Source organism: Macaca mulatta, chromosome 19, assembly GCF_049350105.2.
Source record: "Macaca mulatta isolate MMU2019108-1 chromosome 19, T2T-MMU8v2.0, whole genome shotgun sequence".
In the NCBI taxonomy this organism is placed as follows: Eukaryota; Metazoa; Chordata; class Mammalia; order Primates; family Cercopithecidae; genus Macaca; species Macaca mulatta.
Genome location: NC_133424.1, coordinates 69,645,804 through 69,665,713, shown reverse-complemented (window position 1 = coordinate 69,665,713; position 19,910 = coordinate 69,645,804). Strand labels below are relative to the sequence as shown.

At 42.7% G+C, this 19,910-nt stretch overlaps 1 protein-coding gene across 13 annotated transcripts in view; it reads right to left on the bottom strand.

The window, feature by feature from the left end:
• Positions 1–11,046: 11,046 nt before the first annotated feature.
• Positions 11,047–19,910, bottom strand: part of LOC100425712 (uncharacterized) — a 34,581-nt gene continuing 25,717 nt past the window's right edge. For 2 of the 13 annotated variants that reach the window (XM_077980036.1, XM_077980037.1), the window contains 4 exons: positions 18,496–18,831; positions 14,917–15,046; positions 14,303–14,401; positions 11,047–13,658 (listed from right to left, as the gene is read on the bottom strand). In XM_077980036.1, coding sequence (XP_077836162.1) covers positions 12,424–13,658; positions 14,303–14,401; positions 14,917–15,046; positions 18,496–18,528 — 1,497 coding nt within the window. In that variant the 5' untranslated portion in view covers positions 18,529–18,831 and the 3' untranslated portion in view covers positions 11,047–12,423. Of the gene's footprint in view, positions 13,659–14,276; positions 14,402–14,916; positions 15,047–16,321; positions 16,361–18,495; positions 18,832–19,910 lie in introns of those variants that run through there. The other 11 variants (XM_077980035.1, XM_077980045.1, XM_028839881.2 and 8 more) reach the window with 11 other exon arrangements.

Below are 19,910 nucleotides of genomic sequence, written 5' to 3'. Positions count from 1 at the left end.
TACAACACACAACTATTGATTTTAAAAGTCAAACCTTTATAATGTGTGGTCCCACTACATCCATTCCCATTGAATCTAGTCCTCATGTCAATCTAATTTCCCTACTTCTTTTCCTGCCCCTTCCATCTGTGGGCTGAATAATCAATTTAAACACAGCCTTGGAGTGACTCATGAGGACAAGAGAAAATGAAGCCTTCCCTCCTTCTTGGAGCTTTCTGGAACTGGGTGTTCAGAACTAATTGACTCTGAAAAGGATGGGAGTCAATATTGGGATTGAGAACCTGGTAGAATTGAGAGAGACACAAGTTCTTTACCCCTTCCATGGCAACTATGGCATTAATTATTTCAGTTAGACCATTATGTGGCATGTGGAAGGGAGGGGAGGAGGAGAGTGAGGAGAGCTGAATCCATGACAGGAGTGGGACAATGTGTAGATAATCTCCTCCTTCTGAAACAAAGCACAGGAATAAATGTTTCACTTCCTTCAGAACATCTATTAGAAGAACAGATTCTGGATTATTCATCTAATAGATTATGAGTCAGTCGGCCGGGCGTGGTGGCTCAAGCCTGTAATCCCAGCACTTTGGGAGGCCGAGGCGGGTGGATCACGAGGTCAGGAGATCGAGACCATCCTGGCTAACATGGTGAAACCCCGTCTCTACTAAAAATACAAAAAACTAGCCGGGCGTGGTGGCGGGCGCCTGTAGTCCCAGCTACTCAGAGGCTGAGGCAGGAGAATGGCGTGAACCTGGGAGGCGGAGCTTGCAGTGAGCGGAGATCGCGCCACTGCACTCCAGCCTGGGTGACACAGAGCGAGACTCAGTCTCAAAAAAAAAAAAAAAAAAAAAAAAAAGATTATGAGTCAGTCATGAAAATTAGCTGGCCATCATGACATGAACCTTTGTGAATGAACCTAACAAACATATTACAGAATCTAGTCACACAGTACAAAACATATAGAAAATTCAGAATCTGGCAATAAGAAAGAGTATGTCATTTAGGAAAATATATGTATGTGGTAAAACTATAAAGACATTAATAGAATGATTATCAAAATGATTAACAAAAATGTCATGTAAATGTTAGCTTGACGGGGTGAGTCAGGCATGTGAGGCAATGTGAAAAGAGAAGATGCCTAGGAAAGTATGCTTTTTATCCAGGCGTGGTGGCAGTCATCTGTAATCCAGCTACTTGGGAGGCTTAGGAAGGAGCATCACTTGAACCTGGGAGGCAGAGGTTGCAGTGAGCTGAGATCACACCACTGCACTCTAGCCTGGGTGACAAAGTGAGACTCTGTCTCAAAAAATAAATAAAAAAAAGAAAGAAACGATGTTTTATCACTACTGGTTCTGTTTTACAGATGTGGTTTTAATTTAAAAAAACTATATGTCATACGAACATTATAGTGAATTGTGTGATGGTTTTGAAATAAAGAGTATATGTAGACAATTCAGTATTATTACAGGAAGAGACAACCAACTAAAACACAGTCGTGTGTAGAATTGCAAATAACATGATTAGTGAGGACACAGTAGACTATTTAATCATTTGGTTTAGGTAAAATCATTATCTACATAAAAAATTCACTTATAGCTCTTTGAACGCACAAAACAAATCCCATGAAGCTATTTTGTTGTTGTTGTTAAAAGCAACATATGCTGGGTTATATGTTTTCTCTCTATCTTCTGAAATCCATTTTTATTTCCAACCTTTAGGAATATTTACATGTCTATAAGGAGTGGGAACATCAAAGTTTGGGTCCAAGACTCTACCTTTGGCTATATCTCCTTCAGGACTGGCAAGCACATTCCTCTGTGTTTGGGAAGCCTAACCTACCCAAGATGGCATGAAAAGCAGATGTGCCTCAGGGTCTAATCACAAGTCAACCCTCAACACATGAGCAGCTGCAGGGAATGAGGGAAGGCTGAGGACTGTAACCAACTAAACAAATTTTGATGATATCTCCTGCCATCCCCAAGTTTAGAGCTTAATAGAAGGAGTCACGACCCAGCAGCTCTGGAAACTTTGGACTTCCGTGGAGATGGCCACCTGGTCCTTAGACACTTGAAGTCTGGTTGCCTCAGCTAGAGAGCGAAGACTAACTTCCCATCTGAACTATCCTTATAAGGAAAAGTAGGGAGGAAGATGAGGCCACAGGATGGGAAAATATAACCGTGTCCTCAAGGAGGAAGAAGCCTAATATTTCAGAAGAGCAGTTCTGCTCCATAGCAGGTAAGCAGTCCTATGTCCTCTTATTGCCCAAACACAATCTTATGTTCAAAGGTACTATCCTAGCAGATGTGATGATTACAAACTCCTGTGAAGCTCCAGTGGAACCAAGGAGCCAGGATCACCAGCTACTCAAGAGTACAGCTATTCCTAACCACTATAGTAATCTACTCTTCCACAGATACCGCATCTTTGAGACTTATCTGGATGTCCTTGCTCTGCTGAACACTGACTCACCAAAAAGTGACTGAAAATATGAAACTTTTCCTCAGCACATACCACCCAAATACACCATTCTCTCCTCCCAGGTCAAGCCTTGAAAATATTGGTCTGGTTTTGTAGAATTTGCTAAGTCCATATTCTACTTGGGAACTGAACCTAGAATGGTAAAAAAAACCAACCAACCAAACAAACATAAATAACAAATGCCAGGAGTTGTTCTAAGTAGTGGTGAAAATAATAGGGGAAATGAAGGGGAGAATGTGAGGGAAATGGCAGTTGTATTGAGGACAGAGTTGGAAATGTTTAAGCTGAAGGCTGAGGACAGTGCCCATTCAGATGAGCTGGATATGGGTGGCTTTCTTGAAGGTGATAATTGAGTTGACTACCCCCCCAAAAATGAGAAGGAGGCAGCTATGAAAGAACAAAGTTTAAAATATTCGGGTAAAAGGTAGAGAAAGTGTCAAAGAGATGCAATGGGAGAAAACTTGGTGAACTGCAGTAACAGGAAGGAGGAGACGGTGGCTGAGCCAGGGCATGCGGAAAGCAGCGATGTGAGAAACTGGACATGATTGTGCATTCAGTGGTCAGTTTGCAGCTCTTTCCTCCTCCCTCATGCCACTTTGGGGTTAATTCGTTCTCCTACTCCTGGCCCCAGGATCATGGATGTGATTTCTGTCTCCTTGGAGTTTTAGGAATACACATTTCCAGAGTTATGTACGTGGAATCCAACACCATGTAGCTTTTTCAGTCTGGCCTCATTCACTTAGTGTAATGCATTTGCGATTCACCCTTGTTTTGTGTAGCAATGCCTTATTTCTATTTATTTATTTATTTTTTTTGAGAAAGAGTTTAGCTCTTTTTGCCCAGGCTAGAGTGCAGTGGCCCTATCTCGGCTCACTGCAACCTCTGCCTCCTGGGTTCAAGCGATTCTCCTGCCTCAGTCTACCAGGTAGCTGGGATTATAGGCATGGGTTACCATGCCTGGCTAATTTTGTATTTTTAGTAGAGACAGGGTTTCTCCACGTTAGGCACTCCACGTTGGTCAGGCTAGTGTCAAACAACCGACCTCAGGTGATCCACCCACCTCGGCCTCCCAGCGTGCCGGAATTACAGGTGTGAGCCACCAACTGTTTCTTAATCTGTATCTAAGTCAAAGTTTGGAACTATTTAGTTACTAGGATCTTCAGTCTACAAAAGAGGGATGATTCTGTCAGTATTTTTTGTAAGCAACTGGAAGAATAATCTGGTCACATTCTAAAATATTATGTAATATTTAAGATTTTGAACTGTAAAAATGATCTTTTCTTAGATGTCTACTTGTAGCATAGAGTGGAAATAAGTTTTCTTTTTACAAGTAAAATGTTTATTAGAGCATTATTCTAAAAATTATTATATTTTTATATTTTTAATCTAAAAATATTTATTTTTGTTTTCACTTATTTTTATTTTTTGAGATGGAGTCTCACTCTGTCACCCAGGCTGGAGTGCAATGGCGCGACCTTGGCTCATGCAACTCCCGCCTCCCAGGTTCAGGTGATTCTCCTGCCTCAGCCTCCTAAGTAGCTGCGATTACAGGGGCGTGCCACCACGCCCGGCTAATTTTTGTATTTTTAGTAGAGAAGGGGTTTCACCATGTTAATCAGGCTGGTCTCAAACTCCTGACCTCAGGTGATCCTCCTGCCTCAGCATACTAAAGTGCTGGGATTATAGGTGTGAGCCACCATGCCTGGCCTAAACTTTTTAATCAATTACTAATCATTTTTATTTATCTTGTAACATAAACCATTAAGTTATACGAATAAGCAAAGTCTTAGTTATGGTTAGAAATCTCTTATTCTGCCATCCATGGTGGCTCACGGCTGTAATCCCAACACTTTGGGAGGCCAAGGTGGATGGATCACCTGATGTCAGGAGGTCAGGACCAGCCTGGCCAACATGGTAAAACCCCTCTCTACTAAAAATACAAAAAATTAGCCAGGTGTGGTGGTGGATGCTTGTATTCCCAGCTACTTGGGAGGATGAGGTAGGAGAATCGCCTGAACCCAGGAGGTGGAGGTTGCAGAGAGCCAAGATAGGGCCACTGCACTCCAGACTGGGCAACAAGAGCAAAACTCCTTCTCAAAAATAAAAAAATAAAATAAAAAATAAATCTCGGCCGGGCGCGGTGGCTCACGCCTGTAATCCCAGCACTTTGGGAGGCCGAGGCAGGCGGATCACAAGGTCAGGAGATCGAGACCACGGTGAAACCCCGTCTCTACTAAAAATACAAAAAATTAGCTGGGCGCGGTGGCGGGCGCCTGTAGTCCCAGCTACTCAGGAGGCTGAGGCAGGAGAATGGCGTGAACCCGGGAGGCGGAGCTTGCAGTGAGCCGAGATCGCGCCACTGCACTCCAGCCTGGGCGACAGAGCGAGACTCCGTCTCAAAAAAAAAAAAAAAAAAAAAAAAAAATCTCTTGCTCCATTAAAATATTTTGTGGTACTGTGAGAAAATGCAAAATCATTTTTACCATTTGTATCATTCTGAAATAAAATTTAATTCTGACAAAATATGATTTTAAAACATGTAAATATGGTACTCATGAATTTTTTTCGGTGTTGGGAGTCTCCTCCTGACTGGGTTGTTTCCATTCTCTCTAGTGTTTTTCCTACATAAATGCAAATAAATAGAAGAAAGATTCTTTAGAAATATATAAAACTCCTGTTCCTCATTAATCTTTTACTTCACCAGTTTTAGCTCTCATTGATGATTTTCTATCTCTATCTATTTTAATTGACACCTTACTATAAAGTATAACTTTTTATTTCCTACTTCATTCATTCATTCATTTATGTCTGTGGACTCATGGATTATTTTTTTCTCTTTAAACAGATTTAATGAAGTGTAATTTACAAACAATAAAATTTGCCAATTTCAAATGTACAGTTCAATGAATACTGGTCAATATATACAGTTGACCCTTGAACAATGTGGGGATTAGGGATGCTGTGTATAATGAGCTTTAAAGGTTCTTATGACTCCATGATCTTCAGGCCAAATTAGAGGGTGTTTAGGATCAAGTAGACCATTGGTGTTGATCTCATGGGGTTCTGGCTGGCCAGGGGCATTGTCCAACGTCAAAAGAACTTTAAAGGCAGTTCCTTACTGTCAACGGACTTCCTGACTTCAGGGACAAAGCATTAATGGGAACAACCCAGAAAAAAAGGGTTCTCATTGTCCAGGTCTTCTTGCTGTACAACCAAAAGACTGACAGCTTGTGCAAGGGTTTGAGGTTAGCAGTTTTATAGATAAGGGCAGTCCTTATCATAAAACCAACTACATTTGAACAAAACACTAGAGTTAGCCTATCCCTTTCTGTTTTAAATCTTGGTATGTGCTTCTCTTACTTACTAATAAATGTCCTTTGTGGCAGTTTTTCCCAAAATAGGGCACGTTATTTGCATTAAAAGCCCGTTTAGGCCAGGCACGGTGGCTCATGCCTGTAATCCCAGCACTCTGGGAGACTGAGGTGGGTGGATCACGAGGTCAGGGGTTCAAGACCAGCTTGGCCAAGATGGTGAAACCCCGTCTCTAATAAAAACACAAAAATTAGCCAGGCATGGTGGCGAGCGCCTGTAATCCCAGCTACTCGGGAGGCTGAGGCAGAAAATTGTTTGAATCTGGGAGTCGGGAGTTGCAGTGAGCCAAGATCGCGCCACTGCACTCCAGGCTGGGCAACAGAGTGAGGCGCCATCACAAAAATAAGTAAATAAATAGCTAGCTAGCTAGCTGGGCATGGTGGTGGGTGCCTGTAATCCCAGATACTTTCAGAGGCTGAGGCAGGAGAATTGCTTGAAGCCCGGAGGCGGAGGTTGCAGTGAGCCAAGATTGCACCTTTACACTCCAGCTTGGGAGACAAGAGCAAAACTCTTGTCTCAAAAAAACAAAAACAAAAACAAAAAACAATAAACTAACAAACAAAAAAATCGAAACACCTGTTCAGGTTGATATAATTTCTTGTCAGTGATTCTCTTAATGGCACCTGAGACATTGTTGACTGCCTCTTGGTTGGCAGAAGTTGCTTCTTCTACTATCTTGACTTCTTTTTTTTCTTTTTCTTTTTTTTCCTGAGATGGACTCTCGCTTTGTCGCCCAGGCTGGAATACAATGGCACAACTCGCCTCACTGCAACCTCTGCTTCCCAGGTCCAAGCGATTCTCCTGCCTCAGCCTCCTGAGTAGCTGGAATTACAGGCATGCGCCACCAAGCATGGCTAATTTTTGTATTTTTAGTAGAGAGGGGGTTTCACCATGTTAGTCAGGCTGGTCTCACACTCCTGACCTTGTGATCCGCCCGCCTTAGCCTCCCAAAGTGCTGGGATTACAGGCTTGAGCCACCACACCCAGCCTTGATCCTGACATTTTTAAAGCCAAACATCTTTCTAAAATTATCAAACTATCCCTTGCTGGCATTAAATTCTCCAGCTTTAGATCTTTCACCTTCCTTTTGCTTTCAGTTGTCATATAATGACTGTTTCCATTATCGAGTCTCTCTGTATGCCTTTCCCATGGCAATTCTGCACCCACATGAAAGCTGCATTTTCAAATAAGATAAAAATATATTTTGCAGAAAGTGCAAGATTTTCATGCCTGTGGGCATAGCCACAGCAATGTCTTTATTTCCTTTTTTGTTTGTTTGTTTTTAACAATGATTCTTATACTGGATTAATTTATCTTGAAATGGTGGGCAACTACAGCTGCAAACCTCAATCTATAGTACATATGTACAGTCTATTTGTACATACAGTACAAAACAATTCAGCTGTTTCTTGTAATGTCATGACTTTTCCCTGCTTCTTGGAAGCACTTCCAGCATCACTATTGGCACTTCATATAGGCCTCACAGTGTTATTTAAAGTTTACAATATCGCACTAAATACTATGAAAAATATATTAGAACCTTGAGAGATCACTTTTTACTGCAATATGTGATTTACTGGAGTGATGAACTGCTCACGTGGAGATGATTAACATCACGAGTTTCTTTAAGTGAATACTCACAACACTGTGAGCAACAGGAGATGGCTACAAAATCGATCTCCTGGGCTCAGGTGATATTCCCACTTCAGCCCCCTGAATAGCTGGAACCACAGGTGGGTGGCACCATACCCAGCTAATTTTTCTTTTTCTTTTTCTTTTTTTTTTTTTTTTTTTGTGGAGATGGGTCCTCACTATATTTCCCAGGCTGGTCTTAAATTTCTGAGACCCATGCACCCTCCAAAAGTGCTGGGGTTACAGGTGTGAACCACCACACTCAGCCTCTACAGAAAAATTTAAAAATTTGCCAGTGTGGTGGCACGTGCTTGTGGTCTCAGCTGTTGGGGAGGCCGAGGCAAGAGGATCACTTGAGCCCAGGAATTTCTGTCTGCAGCAATCTATGATCATGTCACTGCCCTCCAGCCGGGGTGACAGAGGGAGACGCTATTAAAACACACACACACACACACATGCACGATTATGACTTAATACTGTATCTTTACATTTGTTTACATTTCTCTGGGATCACCATGTACAGTCTGTGTTTGTGTGACTATTGACTAATTTTAACCTTTTATAACAGATTTATATATATTTTATGGTAGTAAATGATAAAATAGAAGCTACATATATTTTATGTTATGCATTCTTGGTATACCTATTTCAACGAATTCTGGTTTTTTGAAATTGTCTCAAATATTCAAGAATATATATCCAATATATTTATTGAAAAAAATTCACATATAATTGGACCTGTGCATTTCAAACCTGTGTTATTTAAGGGTCAGCTGTACTGTCATGAAACCACCAACAGTCATGATAGAAAAAATTGCCATTGCCTGATATTATTTTCCTGTACTCTTTCAGTCAGAACCTTCCCCCTCAGACCCCAGGCTCAATAACCAGTGATCTGCATTCTTTTTTTTTTTTTTTTTTTTTTGTTGAGACAGAGTCTCGCTTTGTCACCCAGGCTGGAGTGCAGTGGCCGGATCTCAGCTCACTGCAAGCTCCGCCTCCCGGGTTTGCGCCATTCTCCTGCCTCAGCCTCCCGAGTAGCTGGGACTACAGGCGCCCGCCACCTCGCCCGGCTAGTTTTTTGTATTTTTTTTTTTAGTAGAGACGGGGTTTCACTGTATTAGCCAGGATGGTCTCGATCTCCTAACCTCGTGATCCGCCCGTCTCGGCCTCCCAAAGTGCTGGGATTACAGGCTTGAGCCACCGCGCCCGGCCGATCTGCATTCTTTTACTCTAGTTTTGCAGCTTCTTCATTTCATATAAATGGAATGATACTGGATGTCAACTTTTGTGTCTAGCTTCTTCCACTTAGCTCAGGGCTTTTCAGATTTATCTATGCTGTTTTTGCTTGTATTCATAGTTTATTCTTTTATCTTGTTGAATGGTATTTTATGTTAAGGATATGCCATAATTGATTATTCATTCTTCTGTTCATGGACATTTTAGTTTGTGCGTGTGTGTGTGTTTTAAAAACAAATTCTGGTGTTTGGGTTTTATAAATAAAACTGCTGAGCATGCAAGTGTATTTCTAGGACATATGTTTTTGTTCTCTTGGGGATATCCCTATAGGTAAGATTCCTAAGCTATATGGTAAGGTTATGCTACCTTTAAAGCTGCTACACTGTTTTCTGAAGTTGTTTTACTACTTTTGCAACTTTGTTGAAGAGATTGACAATAGATTGTTGTGTGAGTGTATTTCTGGGTTCTCTATTCTCTTCTGTTCATTTCTATGTCCGTCCTTTAGCTAATACTGTACCCTCTCAATTACTGTACCTTTATATGTCTTGAAGTCATAAAGATTTTCAGACTTATTCTTATTTATAAAATTGTTTTGGCAATTAGTCTAGGCCTTTTGTATTTCCATGTAACTTTTTAGAATACATTTGTAAATTTGTATTTAAAAGATTAGGTTTTCATCGGGATTGTCTCAACCTATAGAACAGTTAAAGGAAAACTGACAACTTAGAAGTATCAAGGCTCAGATTCAGGAACTTCTTGTGTCATTTATTTATGCCTTCTTTAATGTCTCTCAGGAATATTTTAAAGTTCTTGAACATATTTTGTTAAATTTATTTCTAAATATTTCATATTTTTATGCTATTGCGAAGTACTTTTTTTTCAGTTGCCAAGCATGTATTTGCTAGCTATATACCAACTTACTATAGAGACACCTACTTTTTATACACTGGCCTTTTTATCTTAGGACCTTGCTAAACTCAATTATTAGATCTAGTAGCTGTTTAGTAGATAATTTAGAATTTCCAACATTATCAGGTCATATATAAATAAAGACAGTTTGGGTTCTGCCTTTACAATAGATTTTTTTTTTTAATGGGAAGTGATGAATGTTGACATATTTACGTTATTCCTAATGTTGGGGAACATCAGCTTATCAAATATTTGATCACATATATATCAAATGTGCTGTTAGCTGTTTGTTTTTCATAGATGTGCTGTATCAGGTGGAAGAAATAACCATCTTGTTCTAGTTTGCTGCGTGTATCATAACCTAGTTTTGAATTTTGTAAAATGCTTTTATTACATTTTGAGATTTTCATTTTACTCTGTTAACATAGATTAAGAAAGAGTTTGAATTGTTTGACCAAATTTGTATTCTTGATAAACCTCACTAGGTTATGATTTACTATTGTTTGTATATGGCTGGATTCAATTTGCTAAATGTCTTTTTGTTTTGTTTTAGCACGAGTGCAAGTTTATTTTAAAAGCCTTTAGAACAGGAAAGAAAGGCAAGTATGCTTGGAAGAGACCCAAAGGGGTGATTTGATGGACAAGTGCCTCAATTTGCTAAAACTTTCTTAAGGCTCCGTGTCTTCATGTGGTTATTGGTCTATAGTTTTGTCTAATGTCATTGCGTGCTTTAGTGTCCTGTTAATGCTAACTTTCATGTAGTCCAGAATTGTTTGAACCTTTGTCTTTTTGGAAGAGTTTGTATACAATTGGTATTACTTCTTCATTTAATATTTCATAAAACTTCTTACATATTCTAGGGATGACCCTCAGCTGATGCCATCAAGAAAAACGAATCTCAGTCCTACAACCACAAAGAACTTAAATATGCTAACAGCTGAAATAAGCAAGAAACAGATTCTCCCTGAGACTTTAGAAAGGAACACAATCATGCCAACACTTTGATTTTAACCCAGTGAGACCTCTGTTATATATATGATAATATATTTGTGTTGTTTAAACCATAAGTTTGTGATTTGTCGGGATAGCAATAGAAAGCTAATACATCAACATTATTCTGTAAGCATTTCTTTATTTTCCAATGCAGTATTTCCTCAAATCATGTTGTGCCTTTTCTGCCACAACTTGAAAACAGCCTCTTCTCTAAGGAGTTCTGGTTCTTTTTATTAAAAAATTATATAAACCAGTAACTGGGTACTAAATATGCTCAAGCTACTGGAATGCCATGGCTTGCTAGGCTGTCTCAGTAAAGACAGGGAATATGTACACATTTATCTATACTTCAAATTCTTTATATGTAGTTAAACCTACAAATATTTCAGAAGTTGGGTATTTAAAAAGATTCTTAAGACTACAGTAGCATACTCACATAAAGCTTTTATTTATAGGCAAATATGTGGTATAGTAAGAATACAACACTAAATGCACAATGAATAAAATAACAAATGGATAAAGTGGGCTTCATAAAATTAAGACAATCTGCTCTAGGGAAGATACTGTTAAGAACTGAAAACAAGGCCAAGCATGGTGGCTCATGCCTGTAATCCCAGCACTTTGGGAGGCTGAGGCAGGATGATCACTTGAGGCCAGGAGTTAGAGACTAGTCTGTGCAACATTGCACGACCTCATCTCTAAATTTTAAAAAACAAAACAAAAGCCACGGACCGTGAGAAAACATTGGCAATGCTTATATCAAATAAGGGATTTGTCTCCAGAAATATTAAAAACTTGTAACCAACCAAATGTTTTAAAAAACAGGTAAAAAATACCAACAGACATTTTACTAATGAAGATATATGACTGACAAGTAAGCACATTTAAAAAAATGCTCAAAACTGAGTCATTGGAAAAATAACTACAATGAAATACTAGTGCACACTTAGTAAAATGGCTAAAATGAATGGCCTATGACTTCTATATATATAAATTGTCAGTAATGTGAAGAAATGGAAAATCTAATATATTCCAGGAGGGAATATGAAATGCTAACCATTTAGAACACAATTTGGCAAGCTTTTAAAATTTCAAACATTTGGATCCACTTACAGAATAACTGAGTGAGGAACTTTGCAGTCCTGTTATACAGCCAAAAGGGTGAAAATTATAAAAATGCAATTCAGTCTCTGGAAATGGTCACAAGGGTGTACGGCAAATAAATATTTATTAAAGATCTAACATTCATAAGAACAGCAAAAGTCAGTCACATCTGAACCAAGACCACTCCTTTCCTCCCCCAACTCCAAACTCAGCGAGATAAAAACTCCATTCGACTGCTGCAGCCAAGAATACAGGGCTCCCTCTCTCCGGAGCTCCAAGGCAGAGGGCTATCTTCTCAGGAAGGACAATCTGTCAGGAATTCTCATCCTGCCTCCAGTGTGCATATTTAGATGAATGATGTTCAATTGCCAGCTCCCTCATAAAGGCCATCCTCAGAGTTTCTGTTTTAAGTGAGGTCATATTGATTCAGAGACAGTATATAACCCGCCACCCTAAGGCCTTTCTCCACCCTAAGGCCTTTCTCCTCTCTCTAAACTTTCTGGTGTTGAATAGGGTTAGGTCTTTGGCTGAAACCCTTTTCTATACTCACTACATTGTCCGCTTTGCGAACTGTCCAGTGTTGAATGAGATTGTAGGTGTGACTAAGGGATTTCCATCTGTTATCTTCAGGACTTTTTTCCACTGTGAACTTTCTGGTGTTGAATGAGGTTGAAACGCTGGCTAAAGGATTTCACACAATCATTGCATTTCTCCAGTGTGGATCCTTCGATGTTTAAAAAGACTGGAGTTGTGGCGAAACAATTTCCCACATTCCCTGCACTCATAAGGCCTTGCTCCAGTGTGAACTCTCTGATGTTTAATGAGGCTGGAATTCTCTCTAAACGATCTCCCACATTCATCGCACTTAAAAGGCTTTTCTCCAATGTGAACTTTTCGATGTTGCATGAGGGTTGAGCTTTGGCTAAAAAATTTCCCACATTCCCTGCACTCATAAGGCTTTGCTCCAGTGTGAACCCTCTGATGTCTAACAAGGGTGGAATTCTCTCTAAAAAATCTCCCACATTCATTGCACTTAAAAGGTTTTTCTCCAGTGTGAACTTTTCGATGTTGCATAAGGCTTGAGCTTTGGCTAAAAAATTTTCCACATTCGCTGCACTCATAAGGCCTTTCTCCAGTGTGAACACGCCAATGTTTGATAAGGTTGGACTTGTGGCTATAGAATTTTCCACATTCACTGCACTTATAAGGTCTTTCTCCAGTGTGAACTCTCTGATGTTTCATGAGGCTGGAGTTGAAACTAAACAATTTTCCACATTCACTGCACTCATAAGGCCTTACTCCAGTGTGGATTTTGTGATGTTGAACAAGTGTGGAATTATGCCTGAAAGCTTTTCCACATTCACTGCATGTAAAAGGCTTTTCTCCAGTGTGAACTCTCTGGTGTTCAATGAGATGAGCATTACGGCTAAAGGATTTTCCACAGTCACTACACCCATAAGGCCTTTCTCCAGTGTGAACTATTTGGTGTATAAAAAGGTTGGACATATCTCTAAATAACTTCCCACATTCACTGCATTCATAAGGCTTTTTCCCAGTGTGTAGTCTCTGGTGCTGAACAAGTAAATAGTTCTGACCAAAGACTTTCCCACATTCACTGCATTTGAAATGCCTTTTTCCAGCATGAAAGGCCTCCCTACTTTTGGAGCTCCTATGTGACTTCTCTCCCGTGTGAGTCACCCGATGCTTGAGAATAACTGAGCTGGTCGGGAGGTCCTTCCCAACCTCCCAGCTTTGCAAGGACTTCTCTGATACTTGAACCTTGCAACTCCTCAAAACTGGGACCCTGCCCTCTTGTCTTTTTAAGGATTTCTCTCCACAGTGCTGCTTCTGGTGTTGCTGAACGTTTGAACTGCACAGTCCTACAGAAGCACTCTGCTCAGGAGCCTCCTCGGCCTCGGCTCCATGCCAACAACCTGAAAGAAGAGAAATGTTGATGAAGTAAACGTAGTCTTTGGTGTGAAGAGGCAGCAATCTCACAAATGTGTCTGACATACCCAGTAATTATTACCTGGGGCTGCTGGCAGAAATGAGGGGGGCTAGTTCTCGGCAGGGAAGTGCCTGCTATGCAGTGCTGAACCTGGTCAGCTCAAGGATTTGGGGAGGCCTCATGAGCACCAAGGATGCAAGGATTGGGTATAGCACAGGGAGGAGAGGCAAAGTCCCCAACACAATCCTCTGCAAATGGCTTTCCATAGGACTTTGGCTGCTGGAGGCACAGGAACATGGCACAGAAGGTTATGTCCAGGTCCAGAGAAAATCAGCTGCAACCAAATAGCTGGTGCTCAAGGACTATGCAAGGATAAGCGCCCACCTCGCCACACATTCAGTGAAAGCCACTGCTGAAAGGTGCTGCTGAGGCTTGGGTGAAACATAGAGGACAGAGAGGTGGGGAATGGCCCTGGGTCAAATATCAGAATAGAAATAAATGGGTGACTGAGGAAGAAAAGATAGAAATCAGCAACGACCCCTTGCCTTAGTATCAAAATATCTGTGCCTACTGGTATGATATGAACCCATCCCCGAGTTCATACCTCCCTGAGCTCCACCCATCAAGTACCTCTCGGTATGGCTGAAGTCACAACTTCCGAGGCAGGCATGAAGGGCTCCTTCCATGACTCCAGCTGGGTTATATCATGGGTCTTGGAAGATGCAAGTCCTAAGGAAAACAACAGGTGAGTGGCAGCACTGAGCCAGAATGACCTATCCCATCATGGACCACAGGAAAGAAAACAACATAGTACAGAAAGAACCTTGGAGGAGGGTCTTACAGGAACAACCCAGTCAAACAGCAATCACATTGGTGACTCAATTGCTGGCACAGACAGACACCCAGGTATGTTGGCTAGAGGAGGCAGGCAGAATGTAGGGGAATAGAATTACCACAGATCTGCACAGTGTCACCAGGCCACAGAGAGGCCACCAGGTTTAAGTTCCATCAAGTTGACTGAAAGACTCGTGACCCCCAAACCCTTTCCTACACAGCTCTGGGGCAGCTCGGGGAGAGAAGATGGTAGTATACGCAGCCCAGGCTGACTACAGTAGCTACTTCAAGATCCTGGAGAAGGAATGAGTGCCCACAATTCAGCTTTGGGAAGAACAGACCTGTCACTAGGAAAAGGAGGAAGAGCCAAGTCCAGCCCAGGATGCTGGGGTGGGCTGTGAGAAACTTACCCAGAGAGGCCAGAAGTGAAAAGTTCTCCAGCATCACATTGCGGCAGAGGAGCCTCTGAGCCTCATCAAGCAATCTCCATTCCTCCTGGGAGAAGTAGACAGCTACGTCCTCAAAGGTCACATAGCCCTGCTAAGATGGAGAGAGTTGAGTTTATCTGTGGCCTCCTTACTGGGGAATTTAGGCATCCCCCTAAACATCCACCCCTGCTCACCCTCTTCCTCAATCCCCATCTCAAAGGAGAGACCCTGCCCCAGAACCACTGATGCCCCCTCTCTCCTCGTGTTCCCACTGAGCAAGCACAGGCAGGTAAGCAGATATAGTCCATTTCAGCTCTGGGTATGGTATGCAGAGTCCTACTCTTCTCTAGCCACACAACTCACCTTGGATCCCCCAGATTGTGTTTCCCAAATACAATTAAATTTGTGTCAGTGTTCTCCCTGAAGCCCCCAATACAAGGTCCTAGGGACATCTGTTTACACTCACTAGAATGTGCACATACTCTGTACCACATTCAGTGCCTCCGACACCACCTTATGTGCCTCCCCTAGTGTCACCATATTTTAGTCTACACATGGCATCCAGAGGGCACTTACCAAATGCAATCAGAACTCCATGCCATCCCAGTCCTCCAAGGGCACTGACTGCCAGGGGCAGCCCTCAGTCCCACTTTGAAGGCCTCCCTACCTGGCTCTTTTTCTTGCTTTATCTTCAGCTACTTGGAATTGCACGCATATCTGCACACCTCAGCTCAGCTCCTTATTCAACCACTTCAGGTCTGCCTTATACCTGCTGATGCTTCCGCCAGACATAATGGAGATCTAAGGTTGCCTAAGCATTCCCAGTTCAACCTTACCTACAGGTATTTTCTAATGTTGATCACTAAACCTTCTAAACCTCCTGTCATTGGTTGCCAGAAATGAGAACCTCTCCATATAATATATAACCTGGGCTGGGCATGGTGGCTCACGCTTATAATCCCTGCGCTTTGGGAGGCTGAGACAGGCGGATCACCTGAGGTCGAGAGTTTGAGACCAGCCTAACCAATGTGGAGAAACCTGTCTCTACCAAAAATACAAAATTAGCCTGTGTGGTGATGCATGCCTGTAATCCCAGCTACTCAGGAAGCTCAGACAGAAGAATGGCTTGAACCCGGAAGCCAGAGGTTGCAGTGAGCCGAGATCGTGCCTTTGCACTCCAGCCTGGGCAACAAGAGCAAAACTCTGTCTCAAAAGAAAATAATAATAATAATATGGTCTGGACTCAGGGCCCTAACTTTGTGTGTCTATCTTCCAGGGAACTCAATTGGAAGGATAGGGAGAATAGCAAGCCTCAAGACACCATAATTCTGAAGACCATGTAGGTAGGAGTTGAGCAGGGTGAGGACCTGAGACATCCTCCACTTACCTCCTCATGGTATGTAAATAACTCTGCAGTCACAAGAACCTATGGAAAATCAAGGCAATGAGAACCAGATAGTGATGTTGCCAAAGGATCATCCAAGCCCCCTCATCTAGCCTGGAGTCAGGTGTGCCTGAGTATCTACAATCTGGGCTTTGGTTCTTAGTGATGCCTCTTACCTGTTGTGTGCCCTTGCAAAAATGCTCAACCTCCCTGTGCCTTGGTGTTGCCATCTGCAACATGGCAATAATAATGGTATTCACTCAATAGGACTATTGTTTGTATCAAACTCATTCTCATGTGTCTAGGACTAAGTATCAACTCCTACTGTACACATAATTAATGCTTCTGTAAACATTTTCAGTGCAAATAAACTGGTAGGTTTTGAAAATATGGGTTTCTGGCTAGGCGCAGTGGCTCAAGCCTGTAATCCCAACACTTTGGGAGGTCGAGGTGGGTGTATCACCTAAGATCAGGAGTTTGAGACCAGCCTGGCTAACATGGCGAAACCTCGTCTCTACTAAAAACATAAAAATTAGCTGGGTGTGGTGGTGCATGCCTGTAATCCCAGTACTCAGGAGGCAGAGGCAGGGGAATCTCTTGAACCTGGCAGGCAGAGGTTGCAGTGAGCAGAGACTGCACCATTGCAGTTTAGCCTGAGCAACAAAAGCGAAACTCTGTCTCAAAAAAAAAAAGAAAAGAAAAGAAAATACGGGTTTCTTAAACTTACTTTTAAATTAAGAATGTGATACTTAGGGTGTTATAATCAAATACTTTCCAGTATATTAAGTTTACAATCAATTATGAAGTGCTTATATCAGTTTAACTTAATAAATCCGTGTGGTTTTATTTGCCCGTGTGTATACGAACTATGATCAATTAGTGCTTAAATAAGTACGTACCTCATAAATTCACAAATTAATAAACTGGGACCTGGGTCTGAGAAACCTGAGCGGACACCATTCCTTTTGGCAACCTGGCTGCCTGCTATATACTCCCCTGAAGGCAATCCTGCTGAGAGCCCTTCTACTGGAGCAGTTGATCATCCCTCCTGTGCTGATGGCTAGGGAAACTTAGGCACCAAAGGGGCTGCTCCACCAGCCTGGCTGACCTTTCCTTTTCTCAACATGGACTGGACATGAGGAACTGCTGAGCCTAGAGTGGCAAACCTATATACTACCCAACACTGCAGTCTCCATCCAGTCCTGGGTCTTCATACTCTATAACCCTCCATTCCTGCAGACATCAGACAGAACCACTTCAGACCGCAAAACTCCATGCTATAGAGGCAGCCCCTTCCTACAGGGCCATCTCTCCCTTCTCTCACCTTAGAGCCCATCTGAAAGGAAACCTTAAGATTCTCCCTCCTAAATAGGAGTCCCACGCCTTACCCTAGTCCAGGCCTCTACCCACCACCTCTTGGATATCTCCAGCCCAGATCCCTCCCCAAACCTCCAGATGTGAGTGAGCAAGCTGCCCATGTGGACACGACACCTCCATTCTGGGTCATCTCAGGATCACCATGGCCAAAACCTACTCCCTGCACAGCCTTCCCAATCTCCATCCTTCCTGATATTCAGGAACAAACAAAAATGCAAATAGAAATCCAGAATGGCTCTTCATTCCCTACTTTCGTTCATAGTCACATGTGATGCAGCAGGAATTCCTGTCTGTTCAGTTTTTGAAATCCATCCAAGATCTGATCACTTCCCCTCCTCTATGGCCCAGTCCTAGTAGATTCTCCACCAGTCTACTGAATTTACCTACTCACAGGTCTGTCCTCACCCGCCTCACCCCCACCCCACTGTGTTTTGCCTTGAGGGGACTTTGGCAAACTTTGAGATACAGATCGTGTCACTCTTCTGTCTCTAGCCCTCCGCGGCCACTGTGGTGCCCTCAGGATGAAGGGGCAGCTGCTCGGGCTGTCGCGCCACACGCGACTGGTCCCTTCCCAAGCTGCCTACTACAGACACCCGGAGGCCTCAGGTTCAGGACTCGCTGAGCGCGCCTTACATCTTTGCGAGCCGGACCCCTTGCCCTCCATTCCCACCCCATCACACTGCGTGTCAGAAACGGGACCCCGCCCACGAACGCCCCACAGTTCTGCACCCGGGGACCTGAGCAAGCGGCCCTCACAGGGCTTTAGGATTCCAGGGAGGCCGGGAGGACGCGGCGCTCACCTGAGTCGGGTCCCTCAGCGCGGCCGCCGCCATCCGAGCCTGTGGGTAGAGCGGGTAGGGCGACCCTGGGCGCCGCCACCGAGCCTCAGACCCGCCTCTGAGCGGCGAGAACAGAGCACGTCGCCACGGCCTCTTCCGGCGCTGGTCGCCTCAACCCACCACCAGCTTTCCGCGGGCTCAGTTCACCTGAGAGTCGCGAACCTGAACGCCAAAGAGAGACGCCGGAAATCCCGCCCATTGCGCGTCGCACACTCGAGCAGGCCTCTTTTTATTGGCCAAGGATCTCCACCTCCCGGCGTGGCGCCTTTTGGACAATGTAGTTCCCATGGCTCCAAACTTGGAGAAAGTGGGCATAAATTCGGAGATAGAGATTGGAGATGACAGATAATGATGGAGATGGAGATGATGATGGAGATGGAGATGATGATGGAGATGGAGGTAACGGAATAGGAGATGGAGGAGAAATTAGGGTTGAGAACTTCTCTCGGACTCATCCTGAAGCTGCTGTTATTGGAGATGGGCCTGGATTTCAGTTTCCTGCAACTGATACTCCAATCTTTCCTTCTTTTGAAGGACTTTCAGAGGATCTTCAGAGCCACAATAAAGAGGTTTCTCTGGGCAGAGCCACGTATACATGCCCAAATTTCCCTTGACAAAGGGACACCCAATATTAAAACTAATGGTGGCGAAGCAATGCCTGATGTATGACAATAAAAGGCTCTGAATTCTGGAGGTAGGTGATGACAGAGTAGGGGAGCCCAAGGATTTACTTTCATCCTTCACCCCATGCGAATTTGTGCTCTTTCCTTCCTCAAAGATCCAACACTGGTGTACAGGCACAACAATAGGTAGCAAACCCATAAACCAACTCCCCCTCAATTTCTCTCCTTCATCCTTTTCTGCTCCATGTTCTCACTGCTCTTCCATTTCCAAATATAAAGCCAATTCCTCACAGGTAGGTAGAATGCTAGACTGTTGTTTACAACACACAACTATTGATAAAAAAAATTATGTCAACCCTTAATTATGTGTTGTCCCACTACATCCATTCCCATTGAATCTAGTTAAAAATTATTTTCTGTGTAAATGTATTTCCATTACATTTATTGTTTTTGGTTTCAAATAGTTTTATATCACACTTTCATAAAAGACATTGTGTTGTGTATAGAAATCTAGTTTGGTGGTTACTTCTTCTTTACAGAAAGTGTTCTTGTTGCCCTTTTCATTGCCATATGACATTTGATGAATTGTCTTTTCAGATACTTGTAAAACACTTAAAATATTGAATACATCTCTGTATATGGAGTATGACGTACTATCTTGAACAAGAGTATTACTTGTTGGGTCTGACACAATCACTGCTGTATAAGTAGGAGAAATATTCCCTGAGGTAACCAGAGACAGAAGCATTATTC